General features: G+C 39.8%; 1 protein-coding gene across 2 annotated transcripts in view; it reads right to left on the bottom strand.

Annotated features, from left to right (window-relative positions):
* Nucleotides 1-2,307: 2,307 nt before the first annotated feature.
* LOC149233828 (Haloacid dehalogenase-like hydrolase (HAD) superfamily protein) overlaps nucleotides 2,308-13,389 on the bottom strand; it is a 127,076-nt gene continuing 115,994 nt past the window's right edge. For both annotated transcript variants that reach the window (XM_089379861.1, XM_089379862.1), the window contains 4 exons: nucleotides 3,843-3,954; nucleotides 3,527-3,681; nucleotides 2,859-3,120; nucleotides 2,308-2,771 (listed from right to left, as the gene is read on the bottom strand). In XM_089379861.1, the coding sequence (XP_089235987.1) occupies nucleotides 2,616-2,771; nucleotides 2,859-3,120; nucleotides 3,527-3,681; nucleotides 3,843-3,954 (685 nt within the window). In that variant the 3' untranslated portion in view covers nucleotides 2,308-2,615. The remainder of the gene's footprint in view (nucleotides 2,772-2,858; nucleotides 3,121-3,526; nucleotides 3,682-3,842; nucleotides 3,955-13,389) is intronic.

The following is a 13,389-nucleotide window of genomic DNA, read 5'->3' as shown; positions in this document are numbered from 1 at the left end:
TATTGACATTATTAAAAATCAATATTTACAGTAGATAGGTTGAAAGACCTTGTTTTGAAATTTTAGTAAATTGATTAAATTTTAACTATTCATATTGTGAGTATTTATTGGATTCTTCATGTTATTAGTTAATTTTATAATTAAAGAGTATTTATTGGATTCTTCATGTTATTAGTTATTTTATTAGTTAATTTTATAATTAAAGAGTATTTATTGGATTCTTCATGTTATTAGTTATTTTATTATTAAAGTAATTATAGATAAGTTGAAAGACCTTGTTTTGAAATTGTAGTAAATTGATTAAATTTTAACTATTCATATTGTAAGTATTTATTGGATTCTTCATGTTATTAGTTAATTTTATAATTAAAGTAATTATACTTTTCCTCTTCATGCTCCCCTCTCCAAAACCAAACACGCCCAAACATACATATACATAAACATTGACTGAACTTACAAATCAATCTGAAAGTATGTGAAACTAACATATTGCAAATCAACATTTACAATCAAAGAAATTGTTTGACCAAGCCAAACAGCAAATTGATGTATGAGAACCCTTGTTTGTGGAACAAGGATCCCCCAAGCCAAACAGCAAATTGATGTATGAGAACCCTTGTTTGTGGAACAAGGATCCCCTTCCATGCAGGGATTTGACTATTAAAATCTACAAAAATGTAGATACTCTACCACTTTCTACATTTGACCCTGACCTCTAAGATGAAACACATATTCTTAACTATTATGCCCACTGAAGCTAAGCTATTTACAAATGAACCTGAACGCATGTGAAACTAATATGGTGCAAATCAATCTTTAGTATCATGAAGTTAAAGAAATTGTTTAGAAGTTTCAGCAATATGATTAACTGAGCTATTACAGGTATTTCTTGGATTCTTCATGTCATTGGCTACTTTAGTATTTGGACTTATTACTCGATGCACATTGATATAATTCATAAACTGAGTTTATTGCCACTATGTTTTGTGGAATTTTGGGGCAGGAAGGTACAAATAAATCTGGAAGAAAATGAAACTAACCTACATAAATACTACATAACTTTTACAATCAGAAGTTGAAAGAAATTGTTTCAAAATTCGATCACTCTGATTGGCATATTGTGGGTATTTATTGGATTCTTCATGGCATTAGCTACTTTAATATTTTGACTAATTATTATATGCACATTGAAGCAACTCACTAAACTGAGCTTGAATGTCATTAAGTTTTGATGAAATTACAAGGTCAAATTATAGGTTTGCGTACTTTACATAGGAACTCTAGACTCCAAATATTGTCGAAATGGTAATCTAGGGTGCAAGTGTTGGGAAAAGGCAAACAACTTTTTGTCCACTGCCTTCTTGCTTGGGTTAATTTTGGCCATTGTAAATAATCCCACATGAAACTATCGTGAGATAGAGGTAGTTTATGATACATCCAAAACTTTGCCAATCCAGAAATCGGCTTCGGCTTTGAGATGCAAGTTTCCAAGTTGATGTGAATAATCCAAAGTGTTGTTCACGTACCCCAGAACTTCACTTGAATGTAAAATCACTAACTTCGGAATTAGAAGGACAAGATCAACAGTCCAAGACTACACACAAACTAGTTGCTTTGAGTGGTTCACTAACTTCGGAATTAGAAGGACAAGATCAACAGTCCAAGACTACACACAAACTAGTTGCTTTGAGTGGTTCACTAACTTCGGAATTAGAAGGACAAGATCAACAGTCCAAAAGACTACACACAAACTAGTTGCTTTGAGTGGTTCACTAACTTCGGAATTAGAAGGACAAGATCAACAGTCCAAGACTACACACAAACTAGTTGCTTTGAGTGGTCAGAGACCGGTTTAAGAGGTTAGAAGGGAAAAAAAAAAGGATTTTAGAGGGCTCACATACTACTAAATACAATTTTTTTGGGCATGTGCTAATGCCCAAAAAGCATCCGTTTCGGCATTAAGTCTGCAAGAGAACAAGTGACAGAAATTCACCCTATTGGAAATAGGGACGAGTTCAGAATTTGCTTGTGGTTGAAAATCGAAATTCATGGTGGACCTTTAACAAGTCGGCATCTAGTATATAAGTTTGTAGCAGTTGCTTTGATTCAACGTCTAAGATTCTGCTAGTTAGCCAAGATAGTCTGCTTCTCTCTCTTGTACTGCTTTACTTCTACTAGTTAAATGGAATAATCCTTCGGTACGGATGTTTGCTGTTTTTACAAATATGAGATACATCCCATCTATCCTGATATCAAACAAATCAATTCTTAGATCAAATAAAATGTATATATAGAATATTCAACAGCTATAAAACGAAAAGTTTTTATCACGTTACCCTCAACAATCTACCATTCTATAATGCTTACATTTTTCTCTCGAAATATAGACTTCCATCAAGTCAATATATAGTAAAAAGTATTGAATTCTAAACAAGAAAAGAAAATAATGAAAATAAATTTCACGAGGAAAGCTGTAGGTCTGCCCAACTTTCTACAGTTCTTCTCGTAGAACCTAGTAAATTTTAGAACAGAAATATGGGAAAAGACATAAATTTGGTCTTTGCGACCTGGCAATTCTTTCTGAGAATAATTGATTCCTATGATTATGTTTATCTTCAAGACGCTAATGCATTCCAGAGATCAGGGTCCTCAAAATCTTTTATTAAGAAGGTAGCACCTGCATCAATGAGTTCTTGTCCTGGATTCCTTGTTGTCAGCCCCACGACTGACAGCCCTGCTGCAACAGCTGCCTTCACCCCAGAAGGAGAATCCTTCACAATAAGAAGCGAGAATGTTTTCCATGAGGATCCCTAAAAAGACACTTGAGAAAACATATATTTGTTGTTCAAAGTGCAAACCTCGAGAGCAAATGCTCTACTTGATGGGATGTTAAAATGTTCCAGTGCCTTCAAATATGGATCTGGGAATGGCTTTGCTCGTTCGCATTCACTGCCAATAACCAAGAACTCAAAGAAGTCTGTGAGGCCTACAATAGAAATCATGAGCTCAGCATTTTCTCTAGGAGCATTGGTGACTGCAGCACGCCTTAAGCCTCTGTTTTCAATCCATTTGCACAGTTTATGTAGGCCATCCACAGGTTTCAGATTCTGAACTGCCTTTCTGCAAAACATATCAAAATCTGAAAGCCATCATCTATGTATCCACTAAAGATTTTAAATAGTTGCATCAGTTTTTCACTACAAGTGTATAACCTTTTTAACCTTGGATCTATTAAGCATCCAGAGGATTAAAACACACTAGGTACAAACCTCTCAGATTTCAGTAGATTCAGGCTTAAGGGGACACACACACACGCACGTAGATATGAATTCAATCTCTTTTATGTCGGCTGTTTTAGCATGTAACACAGGAAGGTATTCCCTCACCCAGGCCATAGAGCACCTTGCTTCTCTCGGGGTGCAAAGGTACATGAAAGTTTAAACTCAGTTTTGGGTGTTTCAAACAAAAATGGTTATAGTTTTCTTTCTTGCATCAGGAAGAAAGTAGGTAGTAGTCTTATCTGTACCTGCGAAACAAAGCTTCCTTATCATCGAGAAATTTCTTACGTTGGCTTTCATCCCAATCAGGAAAAAGTTCAGCTCCAATATAATCATTATGTTTCCCACTGATGCTCTTAGAAAAGAATTCCTCTGTTATCGGATCACCACCTTGGAAACCAACCTGACAAAACTCTTTATGCTGATTCATAGTTTCCTAGCCACCTTTTGAAACATGCTAAGTGTACAAGACACTGATAGCTACCTTCTTAAACATGCCAAGTATTCATTGTACAAGACACTGATAGATACCACAACAGTTCTAATTTACAAAATTATACAAACCTCTTGAAGCATATCACGAAATGTTAAATAATGCAAAGGATCCGAGTCAACAAGAGTTCCATCCACATCAAATAACACTGCTTCGACACAGTTGGCAGACGGAAAGGGCATCCTGTAATTTCAAAATGATCCCAACAACCTTGAATATTACTATACAGAATACATGTTAAAGTACATAGGCAGCATGAAACAATTTTAATTGTCTTTCATTATTTGTCTGAAATGATTGCAACAATATGTTCTCGCATAGCTCTAAGCTCTACCAAATTTCAATGGCCCTCTTTTTTCTTTAACAATCATATACTACATTGACAAACTTCATCTAGAATCTGGACACTGTAGTATATACTAGAACGTTTTAGCTATAATCTAAGCCTCATGAAAATAAAATTACAGATAATGACATTATGAAGAGAACATGGATGAAGGTGCAGATAAAATCACTTATAAAAAATAAAAATGGAGTGTGTAAGTGAGGGTATTAGTGATACAGATGCACAAAATTACTAGAGGCAAAAAGATCCATTAGAAGGCTGGTTTGTATCATTGTTACCATATAAAAATTCAAAGAAAATTGATGAAGGTGCAGATAAAACACTTATAAAGTTATAAAGGATAAAACCGAGTGTCCGTGAGGGTGTTAGTTATATAGAAGCACAAGATTAGTAGAGATACTGAGTGGATGTATAAGGTTGGTTTGGATAATGACTATTATATACAAATGTATATATGGATTTGTTACGATTCAGAAAATAAATAAATTAATTTAAAAAGTTAAAAATCTGCTTTGGAAAATTGAATTTAAAAAAGAAAACAGAGTATATGCAAAAACACGCACTTATGGTAGTATTAGGCAAGCATACATACTTAAAAAGTAAGGGAAGAATGCCCAGGACCCCTAAGGGAAATGAACACACAGAATGCTAGGAAAATGGACCAAGCCTGCTAGTTATATTTATGCTGGGCATAAATTGAAGTCGAATTTCTAAAGTTTGAAGTTGGAGAACTGGCACAATGGAGACACTAAATGTGAAAATTCTTTGAATGCAACAATTGAAAATTATCCTCCTAACTGAATGCAGTTTATTTGTCTTCTGTTAATTATTAAAAGCAAATAGTGAATAATTCACTGATTCATTCTTCTCAATAAAATACGGAACTGAGAAATAGATGCACATTGCACACACAAAAATTGACACTGTTAATTTTGGACAATTGTCCCTGGAAAAACCCTCAAGGAAAAACCACTCACCAGATGAGGATTTTATTATTATGCAGAAATTTGAGAGACATATTACAACCAGTTGCCTAACTGGGAAACCTCCGGAGATCTACTGGCAAAATATCTAGAAAACAATCTCGTCTCCCTCAGCAACTGATTTGACCCTCTCCCGGCAACTCGCACACTCCCAGGCTATCGCACTGCCTCTGGTAAATGCACACTGCTGCTCAAGATAAATTCGTACAGCCCCGGAACTGCCTCCGGGCAGTGTTTTAAAACTAGGCCGCTGCGAATTGGATTCAGCCTGGTCGACTGAGCCGAACCCCTGCCCAAGCCGGCTGGGTACAAAAATGAGTCCAAACGCTGGTCTGTTACCGAACCGGCCGAGCTGGACACTGACTCGGCCGGTTCGGTAACAGACCAGCCGGCTCAATCGAACCCGTCATAACCAGGCCGAGCCGGTCTACGGCGGAAAAGGGAGGGAAAGACGAACTTGAAAGACAATTTTTTTTTGGTTTTAGGTTTTCCTCAATGCATCTACCCTCTCCCAAGCCTATAAAAGTTACCCAAACCCCTCACATTTCCTCAACTATCTCATTGCATTTGTATGAACATTTGTGAGGAGTTTGTGAAGAGTTGAAGTTGGTTTTTGGAGCAGTAGTGAGAAGCCTCTTGGGCAATCATTGGAGCAGCAGTGAGGAGCAACCTCCGGCTAAGTTGTAACCAATTGTTGAACAAAAGACCTAATACATATCCCATTTTGTTGGAAGATATTGATCCAACATCAAAGTGGGTAGTGTAGAGTCAACCAACAAAGTTTGACCCTGATGAGGATATTGGTCTTGATTTGGATTTAGAGATGGAGGCGTTACTTGAACATTATGTTCAGTTAAATGTCAATCCACTAGTACCAGGCCCAACCCCAAGTCCTCTAGTTGCAGGCACTTCCTCTACTCAGCCACGACACAGATGCATAGCTTGCTTATCTCAGCGTGCAGCTGTTGCGCCTACTAGTGCTACTACTTCGACAGTTGTAGTTGGAGATCTTGATGGGGAACCATGGGTTTCCCCGTCTGACTCTGATTCAAAGTCTGAGCCAGATGATGTTGGCTTCTCTAGCAGTAGTGACTAGTGATGTTTTGTTGTAGAGGCCATTTAGAGCTTCCTTGGTTATGTGTTTTTGTTCTGATCTCTATATATTACATGTATTGGACAGTGCACTGGGTGCCATTTTGATATGATAGATACATTCATGAGCATACTTTAATCATTTGTTGTCTTCTCTCTATATTCTAATGCTTTGAGTTTGGAAACATGAATGAAAATATTTAAAATACTGTTTTTTCATAAAAAAATACATATTTAATGTATTCTTTACAAAGCCCGAGTCACTGAAATCAACTAGGCCGAGTCATGTCGAGTCGGAGTCGGAGTCGGAGTCGATACCAAGTTAGAGTCAAAGTCAGATTCGACCCTCGGCTAGTTCTGAATCCGAGTCGGAGTTTTAAAACTATGCCTCCAAGTGATCCGTCTTGCGTTCCTCTGCCTCTAAAACCAAATCACTCTGCCTCTAGAACACTGATCCGACCACTAGCAACTGAAACGTGCCTTCCTCCGGCAACTCGCATTGGGAATCTAGCTAAATTGCACTGCTATATTCGGCCCCCTCTTTCCTCTCTCCTAGACACTGGAAATACTAAGAAATCTTCCTCCAAAATCTCTGCACCCAAATCTTTGTTGCTGCCCTTTCTCTGATGCTTCCCTAGCTTCAACTGCACCCTTACTAAGTACCTACAACTGGGTAGTCGAATTGCTCAACTGATACTCGATGCCTCTTCTCCACGCCCTCGACTTTCTCTTATAATCTTTTGTTAGACAACCAATGACTAAGATCTAATCCGGATCAATGGCTTAGATCACTTTGACTCCACCAATAGAAGTCTCCAGAGCAAAATCGAATTACCTTAATTAATTAGCTTTAATTAACCAACTTCCCTAAGTTAAACTTAGGAAATAATTAAATTATTGGTTGATTAATTTAATTGAGGCATGTTTCTGAGTCTTATCTCGCGAAACCTTTTCTAGGTTTTGGAGATCTTGTGCTCCTTAGCCTCTTAGACATCATAGAGACTAGAACACTTTTTAGTTGCTACCATAAACTAACATTGGAGGGGTGATAAAACCCTCGATCTTGAGATCATTACCTACAGCGATCAAGCTAGAAACTGCCAACAAACTTGATCTGTTGCAAATCACGTTGATGCCAAGGAGCTATCTTGTGTGGATGGAAGACATATCAGTGTTGAAGAGATCGCAGCCGGCAAAGGAATGTTGGAGTGGATACCATTTGTTGAAACTTGAAAAAACCCTCTGAGAGATTGCCCCACACAAAAGGTAATTGGTATGAGATATGTTGCTTTGTGGTCGATCCTTAGTATGATCTGAAGGTGTATGGCAAGGGAAGTAATTCAAGAGATGGCAACCCCAAGGGTCTCTTGCAAACCTCTATATATAAAGCTAATAGCTTCTTAGAGGAAAACAACTAAGCATCTTTGATCAGGATAACAGAATAAGGCAGAGGGAGCCTGTAGAGTCTCTATACAAATAGGGGTATCTTCCCAAATCTCTTAGTAGATGGGACAACGGAAAATGAAATGCTCCTCATTCCCCACCTCCTAAAGAGATCAAAGATGACAAACACTCTCCCTACAAGGAATATGGTGATTTGTCTCAGCCATAACAAGTGGTAGCAGACCCTCAACTAGCCTAGAGGGATTCTCACATTGTGTGACTATTGATGTTGGAGAGACTCAGATCCAATGATGGTGTCATTGAAAATCCATAGGAAATGCTCAATATAGAACAAAGAAGGCCATCGATAGAATCTAGCCGAGGGCCTTTGTTTATGCTATACAAAATGCCAAAATTAGTGGTTTCTTTTACATATATGAGCACTCCTTTTGCTATAGTCTAGTGTTCTACCTTTGGTACTATCATGAATCTAGAAATGAAGCTCACAACCAAATTCAAATCGGGTCTAGTGGCTACAAGATATATCAAGCTATCCATTAGTTTCCTGCATATTGACTCATTAACAACCATAGAGTCAGTGTTGGTTGAAAGTTTCAGCGCTTTCTCAAAGGTGTAGACAAGATTTTGCAATTTGTCATTCTAAACCTGTCAAGCAAACTCCTAGCATATTTTGTTTGTGAGACAAAAATGTTGCTACCTATTTGCCAAACTTCTACACCTAGACAATAGTGTACGAGCCTAGAGCAATCATGTCAAAAGTTTTGCTCATATTGGATTTGATCTATTTTATATCACTTTCCTCACCAACCTATAATTTATATATATATATATATGAGCAGAATGATGATATCATTAATGACTCATTTGACATACGTATTGGAATCTAAAGGACTTTGCTAGAACCCTTGTTCATCCAAGTATCTACCAAGGGTGTTGTACCATGCAATGGGTGCCTAATTGACCCCATATAGAGCCTTCTTTGATCTATAGACCAGATGCTCCTACCCTAAAACCTGAATACCCTATGGTTGATACATGTAGACCTACCTCTTCCTATAAATCTGCATTGAGGAAGACACTCTTCACATCCATCTAATGGACCTTCTAGCCAAAATGTGTTGTCATGGCTAGAACAAGTCAAATGGTACTCATCTTTGTTGTAGGCACAAAGGTCTCCTCATAGTCAACACCCTCATGCCGAGAGAACCCTTTTGCAAAGAATCATGCTTTGTACTTGTCAAGTGTACCATCTACTTTGTACTTGACCTTGCATACCCATTTGTAGCCAATGGGTTTCTTCCCTAGCTGAAGAGATTTGAGGTACCAACTCTAATTTTTCATCAAACTCTCGTGTTTGGTTGCCATGGCCATTTTCCATGTCTTCCCTTTGCCTCCTCAAACAACTATGGCTCATAGATTTCCTGAACACTGGCTATCCGAGAAAATTTGACAGTGTTTGGTTTTGTTTGTTCTTTCCTCTTGATGATCGTCCTTTAATCATTTCACTATCCAAACGTATCCAATAGTTTTGTGCTACGACTTCTTGGGATCCTCCTCATTCCCACTTGTATCTATGTAATCCAAATGTTGATTTGGGCCATCTACATCAGAAGTTACTAGCCTAGAAGACTTCTCATGCCCAGAATCTTCCCTCACTTTAGGGGGCATTGCCTGAAGGTTGACACCTAAATCATTATCCACCACTGCTTACTTGGTTTTGAATTCAGGAGTGTTGATAAGAGTAGCTTTGGCAAGTTACTTTCACACAAGCATAAGTGTCAAAGCGTGTGGAAGTTTCCCAATTGACCCTTGACCTTAGCAATTACTTTAATTATTAAAGTAATTGACTTTTATAGGATAACGTGAGTTAATCTACTGAAATGCAAAGATTGTTTGCATTAGTGAATTAGATGAAGCTCAATCATTGATCTCAAGTGATCTTGAGATCTAATCTCAATTGTTAATCAATTTGGAGATTAGGGTTGTGGATTTGGTCAATAACTCAAAATTTATAAAAGGCTAGGCTAAGGGAGAAGAAAACATCTTGAGCACTGAGTTTTGTCTTGTGTTGGGTCAAGGACATTGACCAGATTGGATCAGATTATATTGCAGCCTATAAGTGCCATGTATTGAGGTCAACTTAGGTAGTTGGAGACCTCAATTAGGAGCAAAACTTATAGTGAACGATTGGGCTTCATTGGTCTGGCGGAGGGCAGCGTGTTGATAGCCCAAAGCAGCCCTAGACGAGCTATCTTGAAGTGACAAAGAGGAGTTGAAGGTTGGGTGAAGTTTGGTGCCGAAGTGTGGCACCTTGATGGACAAAGGTGACTGTTAGCCTAACAGTTTGGAGCTCGGGAATTAGGCCTACCCAGAGAGCAGATTGGATCAGCCCGTGTATGTGCTACAGAAGTGACTTGCAGCAGTCTTAGGTGGCAGCCCTCCTAGAGTCTTGATGTGTCGTCCTTTGAAGGACTAAGGGGTAGCTAGTGAGCAGTACGGGAGCAAAGGACCGAAAGGACAAGATATGACATAGAAGCTGCAACGAAGTTTTCCACTGTATCTTGTATATCATAGACTGTTGTATTATTCAGGTTTGGTTTAATATAACGAAGATTGGGTTGTAGATTATTGTACAATTTTGTTAAAAGTTGTGTATACTTGTGCATATGTGATTTACTGCTTTATATTTTTCGTTGTGCAAAGTAGTTCCTATTGAGATTCTTGGTTTGGCAGCGTCAGAGATTTTAAGATTCTAAACTAAACCCAAGATCATGGAAATTCAAAATGGTATCAGAGCCGAGTTTGAACTACTTTGGAAGTAAATGAATCAAAGTTGTGCACAGTGAATTACAACTTAAGAGGGAGTTGGTCACATTGTAGGTGACAATGTCAAAGTTACAGGCTGGAATCCGGTATGAGGACAGGTTGGAGGGGTTGTGCAACTATCGTCAATGGAAGGAAAGGATCAAGTTGGTCTTGCAGGTCAACAGGATCTAGGAGTTCGCCGAGAAAGCCATCAAGAAGCCAACTGACCCAAAGGAGCTGGAAGTGTACAAAGATTTGGATACGAGGGCGAGATTGATCATCCTAGATGGTGTGAAGGATGCCCTAATACCTCATTTGTCCAGGAAGAACACCGCACATGAGATGTGGATGGCTCTTCAGAATTTGTTCCAGAATAAGAACGAGAACCAAGTATTGGTATTGGAGGATACGTTGAAATCCACCAAGATGATAAAGGGTGAAGGCGTGACTTCGTATTTGATGAGATTGTCTTAGGTCAGATGAGCTTGTTGCTATCTGTGTGACTATTTCAGATGGAGATATATGGTCAGGATTGCTTTGAAAGGGTTCACTGAGGAATGGAAGCCCTTCATCAAAGGGATTGTTGCCAGAGAGAAGTTGCTAGACTGGAATAGGCTATGGGACAACTTCATTCAGGAAGAGTTGTGAGACGATGATCTTCATCCAAAGAAGAAGACTTTCGATGATGACATGGCACTTGCAGCGCGAATGAAGGATAAGCAGAAGGACTTGAATAAGGTCAAGAGTTTCAACTATGGCGAGATGGGTCATTTTTCCCCGAGATGTCCGATGAAGAAAAAGGGAGATGACGAGAAGAAGAAAGGAAAGAAGGTCATCGATGTTGTCACTTATGTTGTGACAGATGATCTCACCAAGAGATTGGAGGAGGACTTTGCTATGATCTCTTATTTGTCGCAAGGTACTATCGATGAGAATGGATGGTATGTGGATAGTGGTGCGAAGAAACATATGACAGGGTGACAGGAGGTTTTTGAGACTCTCGTTGAATGGGACTCGAAGTTGTACATGGTGTTGGGCGACAACAGTCAATTGGAGATCCAAGGATCAGGTGTCGTGCCATTCAGGATGGAGACAGGACGTGTGCTGCGATTCCAGGATGTACTGTTTGTACCAGGACTCAGATATAGCGTGATTTTCATCTCGATGATCGAGAGGAAGGGGTTTGAGGTCTTGTTCCAGGATGGGAAGACAAGACTCAAGCCCAAAGGCTCTAAGTTCGATGGGATTGTACTCGAATCTAGAGAGCATAGTCTATATAGGCTGACGAGCAAGCCTATGGATCATGAGAAGCAGGTGGAGCAAGTGCAAGTTCCAGAGAAGGAGGAGCAGGTGCAGGTTCCAAAGAAGCAGGAGCAGGTGCAGGTGCAGGCTTCATAGGAGTAGGTACAAGTTCCCGAGAAGAAGGTCTAGATTCTAGAGACTCAGAGGGAGTCGAGTTTGAGAGGGAGCTTGCAGATTCAGAGGGAGACTCCGCACTCCAAGAAGAGCACGTGGTCAGTGGGGAGCAAGGGTGCTCCTACAACTTCCAAGAAGGAATCATGGAGAGAGTGGAAAGCGTTACAACTTACAAGAAAGGAGAAGCAGGCTGCTTCCAGCAGTGATAGTGACACTTCCGAGAAGGGCGTAGTTTACAGAACAAGGATTGTTGCGATTGTGAGCGTGAAGAGTTGGGCAAGTGTTGCGAGTAGTGATGATGATGATGAGTTACTTCCTATTCTTGGAAGTACCTCCCTTGCTAAAAGGGAGTGTTGATTTGTGTAGCTTGGGAGGTACTCCAAGCCCTAGGGTTCAAGGTTTGGAGGGCAAAGCGCCACAAGGGTCACTTGTGGACTTGGAACCCAAGTATGGGGTTTTGCACCAAATCATGTTTTGGGCATTTCCAGGAGCACAATTGTACATGTGATGGCATGAGACGATAGAGGGCAGAAAGGAGAATCCAACGCTTCGAGAATCGTCGAATTTCGAGTTGTAGAAGTGGAGATATGAATTTTTGAAGATTAATTATGGAGTTTACACGTGTGTCAAGGTCGGCTTGGTGTAAAGTTGACATATGACAGTTGTGGAAGCCCTTATGTGACATTTTAAAAGCCCCTCTCTTTGGTATAAATAGAGGGTGATATGTGAGGTTATTCCTTATCCATTTGTGCAGCACATTACAAGTGACAAGCTCGTTGGAGGAGACAGTTAATCTGTGTTTTGGGCCACAGGAAGAAGGGACAGACTAGCGAGGAGGAGAGCACACTTCTGGGCACTTTTCATGGTTGGATTGATGTTTGAGTTGTTGTGCTAGAGGGTCGAGGTAGAGGAGAGTAATTCTGGGCCAAGTCTAAAGTGATAAAGGGTGGACAGACCCTCAGGTAAGGTTGTCATAGCTCTAGAAGACTGTTGTGGGTAGCTCGCAGGCCTAACCAACCCAAACAGAGCTGCATGGAGGAGTTGAAGGGCTAGTTTATGCCCAGATAAGCAGCGTGGATGAAGGGAAGTCTTCCAAGGGAAAACCGCAATAAGAAAGGGTTGTGTAGGTGACTATGTTAGGGTTGTTGCAGCGTTCCAAGGTGCCCTAACCAGTCACAGTCAGGGACAACAGTTCACTTCAACTTAGAGCAGTAGTCAAAGGTATGTTTTGATTGAGTTTTGTCTTGTGTTGGGTCAAGGACATTGACTAGATTGGATCAACTTATATTGCAGCCTATGAGTGCTATGTATTGAGGTCAACTTGGGCAGTTGGAGACCTCAATTAGGAGCAGAACTTATAGTGAAGGATTGGGCATCATTGATCTAGTGGAGGGCAACATGTTGTTAGCCCAAAGTAGCCCTAGACGAGCTACCTTGAAGTGACGAAGAGGAGTTGAAGGTTGGGTGAAGTTTGGTGCCGAAGGGCAACGCCTTGATGGACAAAGGTGACTGCTACCTCGCAGTTTGGAGCTGGAGAATTAGGCCTACCCAAAGAGCAGATTGGATCAGCCC

The sequence above is a fragment of the Pinus tabuliformis genome, chromosome J (genome assembly GCF_031772625.1).
Source record: "Pinus tabuliformis cultivar Carrire ecotype Pingquan chromosome J, CPIR1, whole genome shotgun sequence".
Classification (NCBI taxonomy): Eukaryota; Viridiplantae; Streptophyta; class Pinopsida; order Pinales; family Pinaceae; genus Pinus; species Pinus tabuliformis.
The sequence above is the reverse complement of the archived record's forward strand: the minus strand, read 5'-3'. Positions and strand labels throughout refer to the sequence as shown.